General features: G+C 34.4%; 1 protein-coding gene across 7 annotated transcripts in view; it reads right to left on the bottom strand.

Annotated features, from left to right (window-relative positions):
• Positions 1–394: 394 nt before the first annotated feature.
• Positions 395–13,777, bottom strand: part of Patronin (calmodulin-regulated spectrin-associated protein patronin) — a 49,140-nt gene continuing 35,757 nt past the window's right edge. For 4 of the 7 annotated variants that reach the window (XM_022070232.2, XM_022070230.2, XM_022070233.2 and 1 more), the window contains 7 exons: positions 12,756–12,863; positions 12,182–12,265; positions 11,586–11,684; positions 7,987–8,118; positions 7,434–7,535; positions 6,389–6,671; positions 395–6,042 (listed from right to left, as the gene is read on the bottom strand). In XM_022070232.2, the coding sequence (XP_021925924.2) occupies positions 5,898–6,042; positions 6,389–6,671; positions 7,434–7,535; positions 7,987–8,118; positions 11,586–11,684; positions 12,182–12,265; positions 12,756–12,863 (953 nt within the window). In that variant the 3' untranslated portion in view covers positions 395–5,897. The remainder of the gene's footprint in view (positions 6,043–6,388; positions 6,672–7,433; positions 7,536–7,986; positions 8,119–11,585; positions 11,685–12,181; positions 12,266–12,755; positions 12,864–13,777) is intronic. The other 3 variants (XM_022070231.2, XM_087356819.1, XM_087356820.1) reach the window with 3 other exon arrangements.

Genomic DNA, 13,777 nt, shown 5'->3' with positions numbered 1-13,777 from the left:
AGTGCAAATCAGAGGGCAGTTTCATCACTCCTATGAGGAGTACGAGTCATATTCATACTTCAGTTGTATACTCTCATTTTATTTTTCACTGCACATGATAATTTTTTGTTTCCACTCACATGCTGCACAGTTTTCACCTCTAAGTTTGATTAATATATATTGGTTCTAGAGGTCAGACATGACTTTTTCTGAGCCATGATAAATGTACTGATGTGGGCAAGGAGAACATGCAAAACAAGTCTGATGGTCATGTGGAAAAACAAATGTGCTACATTCTTATTGCTTTCTGGTGTACTTCTTGCTATGCAAGTTTAACATATGATTATATTCTGAATCAAAGTTATTAGAAAGGATGATGCTTGAATATACTGTATGAAATACAAGAATGAAACAATTCTGGGAGAGATGTTAATTTAATTTCAAAGACAAATCTGCAGTAAAATGTACTTTGCTGATTACATAATTAAAGGATTTATTGATAAATGCAGACACTAGCAGTAGATGATCCAAGTCTACTTAATAAATATCTGTATATAAAAACATAATATGTACATTGGAAATTAGCGCAAGTTTTGTAAAAAAAAAGAAAGAAAAAGAAACACAAGAAATTTACATATTAGTAAGCACACATTTTTAAACCCTATCATATCACCATCACTTATCAATTCCACATATTCAACCGTTTAAAAGTCAGAATCTGTTGGATGACTAAGGATCACTGTGTACTGTAAAATACTTGATACTAAGGCAGGAAAAAGAAGTTTTATTGTTAATATGGAACTATTATGCAGAAATGGTTTTGTGACAATGTGCATATACTTCACATCATTACAAAATACTGTTTTAAGGCAGAGTCATTGAAAATAAAACCTTTCTTTCCTGTCTCACTGATTATGCCAATTATTTTCCTTGTATTAACATGGCTCATGATTCAGTTCCTCAGTTAATGGTGTAATAACATTTTTGTTATCTCCTAATCAATTATTCAATATACAATAAACTAATATTCCAAGTCAAGTACTGAAATACAATTCATAATGACTAAATGACTGTGTGGTGGTAATCATGGAATGGTTGGATGTTTTTACTGTATATATACGTAGTGAATGCTCCTGAATCACAACCAAAACTGAAGTCTTAGTTATAAGCATAAATAAAAGAAACTCAGCTGCATTAATCATTATTATGAGCACATTTTACATAACAGTAGGTATCCATGACATAATTATGGTATTCTTCATCTCATAATTAAACACAGAATGACAGTTACAGATTAACAAAATACCCAGTATAGTAAAATAACAGACAAAGTTATCACAGCTGTCGTGGGGGGGAGGGGGCAAAGAAAAATAAGTAATTTTGTTAATTTTGAAAATGTGTACAAAATAATTGTAACTAATTTTAAACATTCTTTGTAACTGCTGCTTACCTAAAGGTGTGTGACATATCAGATTTGAAGAGATCCGCTCTTAACTACTATGATATATGTAAACTGCAGCAACAAATCTCTCTCAATGTAGAGAATGGGCTACAACCATGCACACACGTTTATATTTGTACAGTTATGACATGGGCTGGAAGATGGACAGATAAAACAAATGGTCCCTATTTCTTCAATGGTAAGATCAAGATATCTGCATACACTACATTTTCTGGGCAATATTTCAATACACTGATAATGCTACATGGTTAAAAAGTGCCACCACATTTGTGCCACTGTGCATTCATTTGTTGACATAAGAAGGTTCAAAATATATGAACTGTATGAAAATGTCCTGTTGAATGGTACTTAACAACACTAAATTTGGTGGTGGGGAGGAAGAGAGGCATCTGAAGTATATTGTCTATGAGAAATGCCTCAAACCTAATAAAAATATTTCAACCAAGTGCACCAAAGTCACAAAGGAAGTGTTCATTTTATTTTCCATCAACAGTGTTCCTCATCATTCCTCTATTGTGCCAAGGAAATTTTGCTTGCAGTTAAACATGTACACTGTTCAATTCATATTAAGTACACATGAATTTTAAATAAGGACACCTTAAAGAATAAAAATAATAGGGCTAAAGATTGAGGTTAATTATACAATTTTATACTGCTTGCAGTAGCTGAAACAAATTGAAATGTCCTTCACTGCAACACTCTGAACAAAAGCAGTTCAACATAAACTTAAAATTTTATCTGTTGTTTAAACAGGAATATGTCTAGCCAGTTGCATAAAATGGCTTCCTGTTTGTCACGTGTGTGTATACAATCTCAGATCAATGGACTAGACTAACTGGTTGTGCACAGCAGGACATTTAATATGTAAAATAATGTTGACTAATCCTGTCCCATGCTGTTGGTGCAAAATAATGGAAAGCAACTGGGAAAAATAATTTTATAATTTTTTATGAATGGATATGCACTACATTGAAACATACAGAATAAATTACTTCCTAAAGAAATGCATCATATGCTATACTTTGAATCAGAAAAAAATGTTCAATTAGGTTCATCAAATTGTATTAATCATATTAATAAATTTTATCTCACTCATCATTCTATATAATTCTCATGTGCTTCAGAATGTTATTTAGCTTCATTTGTTAAGACAAAAATAAAACAATTGTTTTGATGCAAAAGAAAGAACTGATACTGAATTTCATTATCCTACACGAGTTCTCATCACTTCAATGTATAACTAGCAACGAACATGCCTGGTGGTAATACAGACCATGACAGATAGTATGAAATGTATGTGTAGCTTCCACAGTTTCATTGTACATTAAGATAATCACTGAGAAATTAACAGTGAAAGCTAATGAGATTGGGTGGAACAACAGTAAACAGAATCAAATGACAGGCATTAATTTCTAAGATCCAAGTAAAACTCAATTTTGTGCTCTCTTCACTTTTCTTGTTTGTTTCCATTATTTACAGAGAAATATTATATGGCAGATTTCACTGTATCATTAATATTACAATTTTAAATCATCCATAACATGATTAAGGCCATGACAGTCCAAAGAAAATAGTCGGTCCTTGAAGATAAGATTTCAAAACATGTTATCTATGTCATGAAGTCATTTGAACATGACAAAAATACCATATAAACAATAAAATATTGAATACTAATCAGTAAGCTAACCCATTAACTATGACATACAAGATAAAACAAGTGCTTGAAGCTCCTACCCTGTATTATGGAAATGAAATTTAGTTTTTCAGAAAGTGAGAGATAAAACAATCTGTTGAAATTAAATTTTTATGAAGTGTGAAAGGATGTATTAATTTGGGTATAACACACTACAAAAACCCACATATATCTGGTATAAGAAAAAAAATAAATTCATACAGATGGAACATCTAAGCGGAATGACAGAATAAAATTTTTAATTACCACCCATAACAAAGAATAAATATTGAAGACCATTTAAACACTGAACTGAAATTACAATTGACTTGCAACCCTGTTTCTGGATAACAGATGAAGATATTTTACTATATAAGGACAAATTTTTGGCATTAACCTTTCACACACTGTAGAGACTTCTGGGCTGTAACACCACACAGTACTGGGAGAAACACCCAATGCTTTAGAGGAATCAACTGCTTTATCTTCAAGGCAGACATAACAGAAGTCCCTTCAAAATCCTGGAAACTTCTTCCAAACAACATGATGTTACAACACAGAAGAACCTACAATGTGTATAGTTTGCATGAAAAACTCGTATGTTACATGAGGTAACAATTCTGTTCTGGACTGTGACATTGTGCTGCCTTGTAGGTGGTTACCGATGCCTGAACCCTGGTTTGTACCCACCTACAAGTCCACAAGGCATCAAACCCAGAAGACCACAATCAATATCTTCACATCTGCTGAGAACACAAAATCTTACATGATGCCTTTGTTTAAGTTGGTACCGTTTCTGAGTAGAGTCTGGAAAAGTTTACTTTGTGTATGTTTGTAAGTAGGGATTACTGATACAGTTAGCAATACACTGCAAAACTCAGAAAATAAGTGAGAATTTTATCCTTGTAACTATCTGAATTTAATAAAAAGACATATTATGCAAATTAAGTTCTAAAAGAAACCTTTTGTAGACATATCAAAGAATGTTACTACTCTCTACAGCCTTCCCTAAATTTTCTGTTGTAATTTAAAGTCAGGGCAGATGCATCTAGTAAAACACAGTAAATGTGAAGATAAAAATAATCTGTTAAAGATGCATGATGACAGCTGATTCACTGCACCAAAATTACGAACACTGCCAAATGTCTGAGGTATATTTAATATTACATGACTTTTCAGGAGTTGGCTCTCCTTTTATTTTCAGGTGCTTAATTGCTGGTCATTAAACACAACCTGTTTAAAGTACTTCTTATCAGTGGCAACAATGAAGATCAAACTTGGGAAACATTTGAATACTCATACTGTATAGTAGCCACTAAACAATTTAGCAGAACTTGCAAGATAATTAAAAAAATCTGTTTGATCCTGAGCACTGACACTGTTATCAGGATGGTTGTCTCAGTATAATGAAAACCAACCATGAAGCTAACCTCTCAAAATGTTACTAATATCAGACATACTTCAGACATGGATAATGTCCCATGTAACATGACAGAACTTGTGGGTTCTATCAACATATTCTGTACACAGGATATCTGATAAATGCTACAATATAACGGGGAGAGAGAAGTTTGCCTGTAGGAATCTCAACAGAATATTACTTATGTCATTTTTCTAAAACAAGTAAGAACATCAGTGAAGTGTGCAACTACTACATATCTGTGTCTGAACGTATGTTTTCCCAACAACCTTCACTACAGTATGTATTTTGCCTCTCTGTTCATATTTTGATCTTCATTATTACATCTCCAGGTGTTTCCATTTAGTCAGTCATACCTTATTCTGTATTCTTTATACATCAGTACACCATGCTTTGTTTTTATAAACACAAAATACCCACTGCCAAATTACATTACTAATAGTTAAAACATTACATCAGAGCTCACTGAGACAGCCAAGAATCTGCTTATATCCAACCTGATTAACCACCAGGACAACAACCAACCATCAACAAACATAATACAATGACCAGGATCTGGTAAGTGTGAGTATGTTTAATTTTATCAGTCATGTTAAATGCTATTAGTAAAACATTTATATTTATACTTTAGTCAACTGGAAATTAGTATTACTATTTTTTTAAACAGTTTCATTTAGACACAGTTCAATGAGTTATAAGACTTTTTTTAACTGCATTCCTATTTAAGCAGCACTGTCCTTTTAAATTACTTTATGCTCAAATCAAGAAATAATTTTGTTTCAGCCAACTGTGTTGAATCACCCTCCTGCAAGATTATCTAGAACTGCAGATTGTTTTAACTTGAGTATACTGAATTTATTTATATTCTTGTGTTTTAGATTTTGATATGAAAATGTATTATCTTCATCGCCTTTTCACGATCTCTTTGCAAACAGTATACAAGAGCAAGAACATTCACATCCTTCATAATTGTTCTGTGAAGCACAGAAATGTTGCTGACGATGTAACACTGATTATTAAAAAACATTACAACTCAGGCCAAAGCCACATATACAAAGGGAATGAACAAATGATGCAAAAAGCCCAGCAACCCACTGCTAGTCAACAAAGCACCATAAATTTGTAAAATGAATCTTGGTTTAAGAACACAGATAATTCACTCAGAAAATGACTATAGTTCTTGACAACCTTAATCTGTATTCCACATGCTGATCAAAAGTTGTAAATCTGCTTATGTACCATTCACACTTAAAAACTACATCTGTGACTGCCCATCCATCCTGCTTACATTGCGGTAAATTAAAACACTGCATCAAGAACTTGTATGACTGATAAACTTTGATTTCACTCAACAAAACTGATGACTAAATAACGAGTGCCATATCTTTTTTGTTAGGTAATGCCACCTTCTTTCCTTGCCATAGGCTGTTATGGATCGTGAAGGCATCAATGGTGACTGTCAGATGTTTTGTATGGACCTGTGAGAAGCATTTACCTCCAGAATTATATCTGAAAGTTATGAAAGTGAAATTAATCACCTATAAAGAAATAAATTAAAATTAAAACTATAATTAATGAAAAGCACATATCTTCCAAATGCATTTTCTACATCTCATTAACTTTAAAGTCAATTTAATGCAGATAAAAGAACCACTGTAATTGGGACACTTTGGAACTAGAACACTTTGGCCCAATTATGCGAAGTTCCATGTAAAAAGTTAAAAAGGTTTGTTCTTTAAGATTTGTCCCAAATAAATGGTGCCTCGATTAACCGATGGCCCAATAAACCAGAATCTACTGTGTGTGTGTGTGTATATCCGATGTCAGTTCCAGTTACTAAGAATAGAATACTTACTTAAAGAATTTATCAAACATTCGATCATTGACTTGTTTTGGACCAGTGCCATATAGTTTGCAAACCTCTTCTTGTTCAGGGCAATATGAGTATAATGCTCTAAATTGGCAGCCTGCATCTCGGAAAAGTATTAGGAAGTGTTTGCTCTCTGATCGTGCTATCTCTTCTAGAACTCTTCGCTTTGCCTCTTTATTCACTACACCTGGAAATACGCAGTATTCAACTGCATTTAGCATTATGCCTCGATTTGATTTGGTTGTTGGTTGTTTATATAATCTTGGACCTGTGAAGAGAAATATTGCTGTGTAATGAATTAAGTTCAAAACAAATGTATAAAGTGAAGCTTTCGCGGTGATTGAAGTTGAAAGACTTTCAGGTTACAAGCCACGGCAGGTGGCTGAATGGCGAATAAACCATATCTTCTGCCAACGTTTCAAGAGCAATCTCTGCTCTTATCCTCAGGGCTGCTGCATAACAAATCTGCCATTGAGATCCGCCTGCATGACAACAACTTCAATAGGGATGATGGTTTCACTCTGGTATCATGTGACAAAACTGCTGTCTGCCCGGAAGGCCGAGCCAGCGAGTGTGAACACTTGACCTTGACTGCCAGTGCCTATTGGTCATAGTGAAACAAAGCAATGGACAAGCCCCCAGCAACACCATGCTACTACCTGCCGTCCACCGCCAGTTCCCATGGACCACATTTGTTACACAGCAGCCCTGAGAATGAAAGCAGAGATTGCTCTCGAAACATTGGCAGATGATATGGTTTATTTACCATTCAGCCACCTGACACAGCTCGTAACCTGAGAGTCTTTTATATTAGGGTTTACACGCATTTTGAAGACAGCAGGTAAATAAAATGATGTTCCATCAGGTAGACATTTAAGGCAAAACATCTAAACTGTTATAAAACGAAGATTTCACATTAATTTGGTCCCACACATATACTACAGGTTGATTATTGGAGTTCACGGGTGCCTTGATTACACAAAATGGTGTGCAAACAGCTACCTACAGATGCACTGGTCACTCTGCTAACCTGTGTACTCCATCATGGAACTAGGTGTTGAACTGATGTCACTGGAGCCATCATCAAAAACCCTACGCTTTGTCATAAGGCCAGGAGGTAATGAACCAGGACCTGAAATGAATGAAGTTCAGTTAACAAAGACTGACTCTGCATGCTATTACTAATGGCAAGTGCAGTGCCTTCTATTGGCATGACATCCATATCGTGAAAATCGATCAGATGACCCAAATGTTACTAAGAGGTACACGATGATACCAAATATCCTTATTTCCTTACAATAATAAATTAGGCTAAAATAGTTATTTTATTTTATATGAAAAAAATAAAAAACCCAGGTCAGTATGTGAAAGGAACACTGCCCTGTATACTGTACATGATACAATCTACTGGTACACCAATTACTTGAATAACTCTGCCAGAGATGTCACTAGGAGACATGGAAGAGAACGTAACTGCATTTTTACAAATAAGATCAAGAATGACAATTTACACGGGACATTTTCGATAATTTGGGCGAGGAAGATTTATGAATGTTAAGAGAATTAATGCAATATCAATTTACCTGAAGGAGATGGAAGATGTCGCATACTACTCATACCTGGCGATGGGGCTCGTCTAGGTGGAGTGGCTCGACCAAGACCAGAATCAGTGTCTGTGTATCGGTACACCATACTGTCCTGGTCTGTGCTGGAACCTGCAGTTTACAAGCACAGCTATGCTTTAATATGACAGCCTAATGCAGACTATTGAAATTATAAACATATCACAAACAAATTAATAAAGTATAATATCAGATATACAAATAAAATTCCATTGCAATATTAACTGGATGACACTGGCTGTCAAAATACTTACTAACTGAATAACTGAAATATGGGAACTCTATGATAATTCTGAGATACACATTTTCAAATATTCTGAATTGTTCTAAAGAGTATGCCAATGGTTTTACAATCTATAAAACACTGAACAAGTAACTGACTGATCTTCATCTAATTCGCCTGAAAGTGCAATAATATGTAAGGTTAACATCAGAGAGCAAATCATCAGAATCATGAAATATGCAGAATTACACTTAAATGCCTGTTCCTAAACTCCCTTTGATGTAGTCTGTCTTGCCATTCTCTGATCTCTTTACTTCGGTTGTATGTATTCGGTGCCTGCTTTGGTACTGTCTTTGTCTTCATTCTGTGTATGCATACAGCTAATACTTCTGACGGTCTTCAACCTCAATTCATGTGCACTCAGCAAGGCGACAACCTCGCTAAAGGAACTGCATTACCTTAGGCTAATAACTGCTTTATTTTCTGGAGACCCAAGGCTAAATCTTATCCTGAAGACTGGTTATCCTGACACACAATTTACGGTTTTGGTCACTTCCTCAAGGCAAGTGCCAGGACAACGCTTTAAATTATGTCACAAATGATTCCTTACATCTTTTCCAATGCATTATTCACTAATTGCCTTATTATTCAATGCTAAATAATCTGAGCTACTCAATATGTAATAAAATAAACCGCAAACATAAGAAAATGCACAATGAAGCTGTCTTATCAGTGTATCCAAATAAATAAAAATATGAAAACTGCAAAAACCATGTTCATTCTTACACAGCAAAAATTATACTGATTAATATATTAATCACATATGGCTTAGACAATGGTCTGTTCTGTGTCCATTAATTCCACATTCATTAGTCTTCAATCCCTTGCTCCAAACCACACACAAAAAGAGACGTTTTACACAGTGCATAACAATACATTGAAAAATTAACAGAACAAATACAATTCTACAAATTTACTACAAACCTGAGTATCTATGTCTTTGTATAACACATTAAAATGCAATAAAACCAAAAACAATAATATCAACTAGACACAATAATAAATTTACAGAATAACTACTAAATCATCCACCCTACTGGCAAGATTAAGTTAGTACATCTCCATGTCAATGGCTTCACATAAAACAATATGCCTTGGAACCAATTCCAATGATATATTTGTTCATTCATGATGCCAAAATAATGCAGGTTCTGTGGGCTCAAAGTCTCCACACCATTCACTGCCTTATAGGTACTATATTACTTAAACCTATTCTAACATTAGCTTCAAATATAACTTCTTTGAATATAACTAGTATTTATGAAGACCAGGAATTATCATCCTTAATGCATACTGCCAAATACAACTGCAAATATACAATTTGCACACAACACCACATCACATTGGCAATCTGCATAATGACTAACTTACAAAGTCTATGAAGGAAATCCCCTTGAAAAGCTTATAGTCACTTGGCTAATCAATAAGTTTCCTATATTTTATCAAACCCAAAGATGCATTAAGGTGTTCACAAGAGCCTGCCACTGGTCCGTATCCCGAGCAACATGAATCCAGACCACGCCAACCAACAATATTTCCTTAAGATTCAATCTAATATAATTTTCCACGTATCTAGATCCTCCAAGTGGTCTCTTCCCTTTAGTTTTTACAACCCAGCACATCTTAGCCTGCTAGATTTCACCATCCTAACAATACCAAGTGGCTGTATATAACAAAGTTAACATTAACCCAAACTGCTCATTTCATCCTTCTACAGTCCAAAAATTCTCTTGAGCACTGTAGTTTGGGTTCCCTCATGGTAAGAGGCATCATGCACACAAGAAACTGAAAAAACTGTTTTGTACAATTTGATATTCTGTATTTTGGAAAAACAGATGGGATGATAGTTTTTGAACCAAAACAGCAGAATTACCCTTTTCCTAATTTTGTCATGGACCTCATTTATATTCATTAGTTTTGTTTCTAAATAATTATATAACATCATTTATTTGTTACATTAAAACTCTGTGGGTGTGTCATGCCCATATTCCTAACAAAGAACATTTTAAGATGAAGGCTTAAGACTATTCCTGACCACCACCACTTGCTGGTTATCAGCAACTGCAAAATGTAATTAATTACCTTACCAGAATGTGCTTTTGCTTATATTTATTAAATTATTAGAAGAATCATAACATACATATTATGACATTTAAGAAAACATGGTATTTACAAGCCTGAAAACAAGCCAGATGTATTAAGTATGATAATTCCTAGTCAGGACAAAGTTAAATGTTATGAGGGGATATTCATTCACTAACACTAAGCTGCAAAAGAACTGTATTTTGTAACACTGTGCTGCATCTTAGTTAAAACATACATATACAATGTAAGATTGTTAGTAAAATAATGCCTATATATATTCACATGACAACTGAATCTTGCCTGGCCCACACACAAGGCCAATTTATGAACCAATTATTAACAACAGAACAGAATGAAACTGTTCTTGCATCATAATGTAAAATTTTCTTTCTTTCAAAACACACATTAATCTGTTTATAGCCTGCCAACACCAATCAAGTGCAAATTACATAGTGTAACAAATGACCATAAAACCTGAGATAACACAATTAAAATACAGTAAAACATGTCTAAAGTAGAACACGAACTAAGCAGAAATCTTTTCCGGAAAATGGAACTGTTTCCGTGCTCAGGAGAACAGAGAAGGGACACCTACTCAGTTGTGTCCATTACAAAGAGCTAACCTGTCACAATCTCATGGTGGCAAAATATGAAGTACGAAGGTTACTTTTTCTGGAATATTGAGCCGTGTGGTCTATAAACTACCAGACTACACAGCACTACAGTGCACAAGACAGTCATCTTGATACTCAGGCTGCCTGGAATTCTCACGTTTTACTGTATTTACTTTGTACTTACACACATCATTTTTCTTAGTGACATCAAATTACAACAAGGTTATGTGTAATGCCAACACTGGACACCAGCTACAGGACTGTCAAAGAGTGCGCAGCTAGGCAAGTCTTGTTGAGTGCAAATATATATACTGATAAGGATAAAGCAGCAGTTCATTTCCAAAACACCATTCAGCTGAGTGCTCCCAAAAAGTATTAATGCAGGACATCTTGGTTTTGGAAACAAACACAATTAAGATAGAAATGAGCTAGTTGCTGGTGCATAACCCGAACCGAACCATCACCGGTAGTAGTTGCAATCACTGGCTGAAAGCCTCTAGAACAGAAGGATAAAAAAACCATCCACCACATTTTAGCTGCATGCTGGGTCCATGGATGGATGGATGAAAACTTCTTACCACACAGATTCATGAGAGAGTTTGATTTCCGTCCCCTAAAGTTCCCTTGATATGTGGGATATTTCTGCCGGCCTCTAATTCGACCTGGCTCCGATGTATCTGCAAGTATTTTGCTCCTTGTAGGTGTAACTACAACAATGTTTAACCCTTTCCATCCTGCATTTATTGAAAAGCTTCTGTTAAATCACTGAAAAGCTACAAATAGTTACCTGAAACTGTTTTGTGATTGTAAAACAGGTTTTCTTTATTGGCTGTATGAAACATCAAATTCAGATAAAAGACAAGTGTTTTTGATTGAAATATCTCATGTAAAGCACAGAAAGGGTTACTACTGTATTTAAACACTTCATAGCTGACAAACTTAACAAACGATGTTAACTACAACAACAAATACAATCGAATGTCTATTTAATTTAGAACAGATTATACTAACAACAGGTTATGAAAACCAAAGTAGTTATCACATGATAAAGTTTCCTTCTGTTTTACTGGGAAGGGTCCAAATACACAAAATTACTCAGATATCTGATAGCAAACACATTACTTTAATGCTATTAAACAATTATATCCAAGTAAGTAATGTAATATACACAGACCTCTAGACGTTTTATAGGAACCTCTTCGACCCAACTGATTCACACTGCGGCAAGGAGATGCTCCTCGACCATCATCTGGAAAATCTGAAAATTACAAATTATTTTACTTCAACATACATAATGGTTAAATTTAAGCTCATAACAAACGATGAAATGCTACCCAAGATTTAAGGAGATATGGTCTACTGTTACTTTCTTCTTCTTCTTATTCTCTGAATTTATTACATTTCAAGGAACATATCTGGAAGAAACATAAAAAGATATGGAAAGTCTCGGCTAAATACCTGTCCTTCAGCACAAAACTAATTCTCCTGAATACAACAGACTGGTTTTCTACTGCAACATAATATTTATCTTCAGAATGAAACATTAAATAATACTGAATAAATATGTACAGATACACTACTAAATTTTAACAGTGTATGCTATTATCCTGTGATTAGTAAATATGCTATATGGTATAAATAAACTTTTGAAGGTCACAGTCTGTACTTCTTCTGCTTATAATAATGAAAAGTATATGTGGTACAGCCCAAGCAACAAAGTAGTCCACAAAAATCAGTGAACATCTCACCTCTAAACAAAGAGGTTCCAACGCCTCTGCGTTCTTCTATTCTGTCAGCCAAACTATCCTGTGAGCCACGGTAAAAATCTCGTCTCATGTGTGGACTGAAAACTGTGTCTGGGAGGAAACAGAAACATGCAAACAACATTTCAAACGCAATGCTACTCAGATTAAAATTAAAATAAAATATATGTGCTTTACTGCAACTAAGAGAGAAGAAGCATCCAGGACTGTACATTAAGTGAGAATGGATGGATTATTTACATACCTTATGTAAGACCTACAAGCTGTAAAGCATCACCACTATATATATATATATACTATCTCTTTGAGCCAACATTAATTTTCCTTCAGTTGCCTGCCACGTCTGTAAAGAATTGTAGCCTAAGAATAAATAAAAACTTGTGACTTGTGAATTTCTGCACAAGATGCAGACTTAATTTCTACATGTATTCAATGGATTTCAAAGAAATTTAGTACTGAAGGGCATCTGCCTCGAAAGTAAACAGATAAATTTCATTCAGTTCATATCACAGCCCAACATCTCCTGAAAATATAATTTTACTTTAAAATTTTTATCACAAATGGCTCATCTTAAAAAGTTTGTACAAAACATTGACTATATATTTCAATAAGTTCTACGACTCTTTATAAATTTTTTGCATGGTATACACTTAATGAAATATAACAAAAAATATAACTTACGACCACTCATTGTGGTGTTTTTAGTGTGATTAGCATTCCATCAACATATCTGTATGACTGAACATTAACATGAATGAGGTATGCAGCCTTGTAAATTATGAATTTGGAAAGAATGTGAATTCCAAATTACGTAACATTTTTCCACTCATTTCCAACTTACTTGTGTGTCTCATTTTCTCATTTAATTAACATCTTTATACAGTGAAACCTCGATGCATCGTTTTCGGCGGGGGTGGGAAATAAAAACGATGAATGCGGGAAAACGATAGATGCGGGAAAGCATTAAAAATTTTAAAAAAAACAATGTTTCTCTTTCAAAGTTACTT

The sequence above is a fragment of the Zootermopsis nevadensis genome, unplaced genomic scaffold (assembly GCF_977971745.1).
Source record: "Zootermopsis nevadensis isolate Lab colony 2312 unplaced genomic scaffold, Znev_1.0 Znev_ptg000028l, whole genome shotgun sequence".
In the NCBI taxonomy this organism is placed as follows: Eukaryota; Metazoa; Arthropoda; class Insecta; order Blattodea; family Termopsidae; genus Zootermopsis; species Zootermopsis nevadensis.
This window is presented reverse-complemented; position numbering and strand designations above follow the sequence as displayed.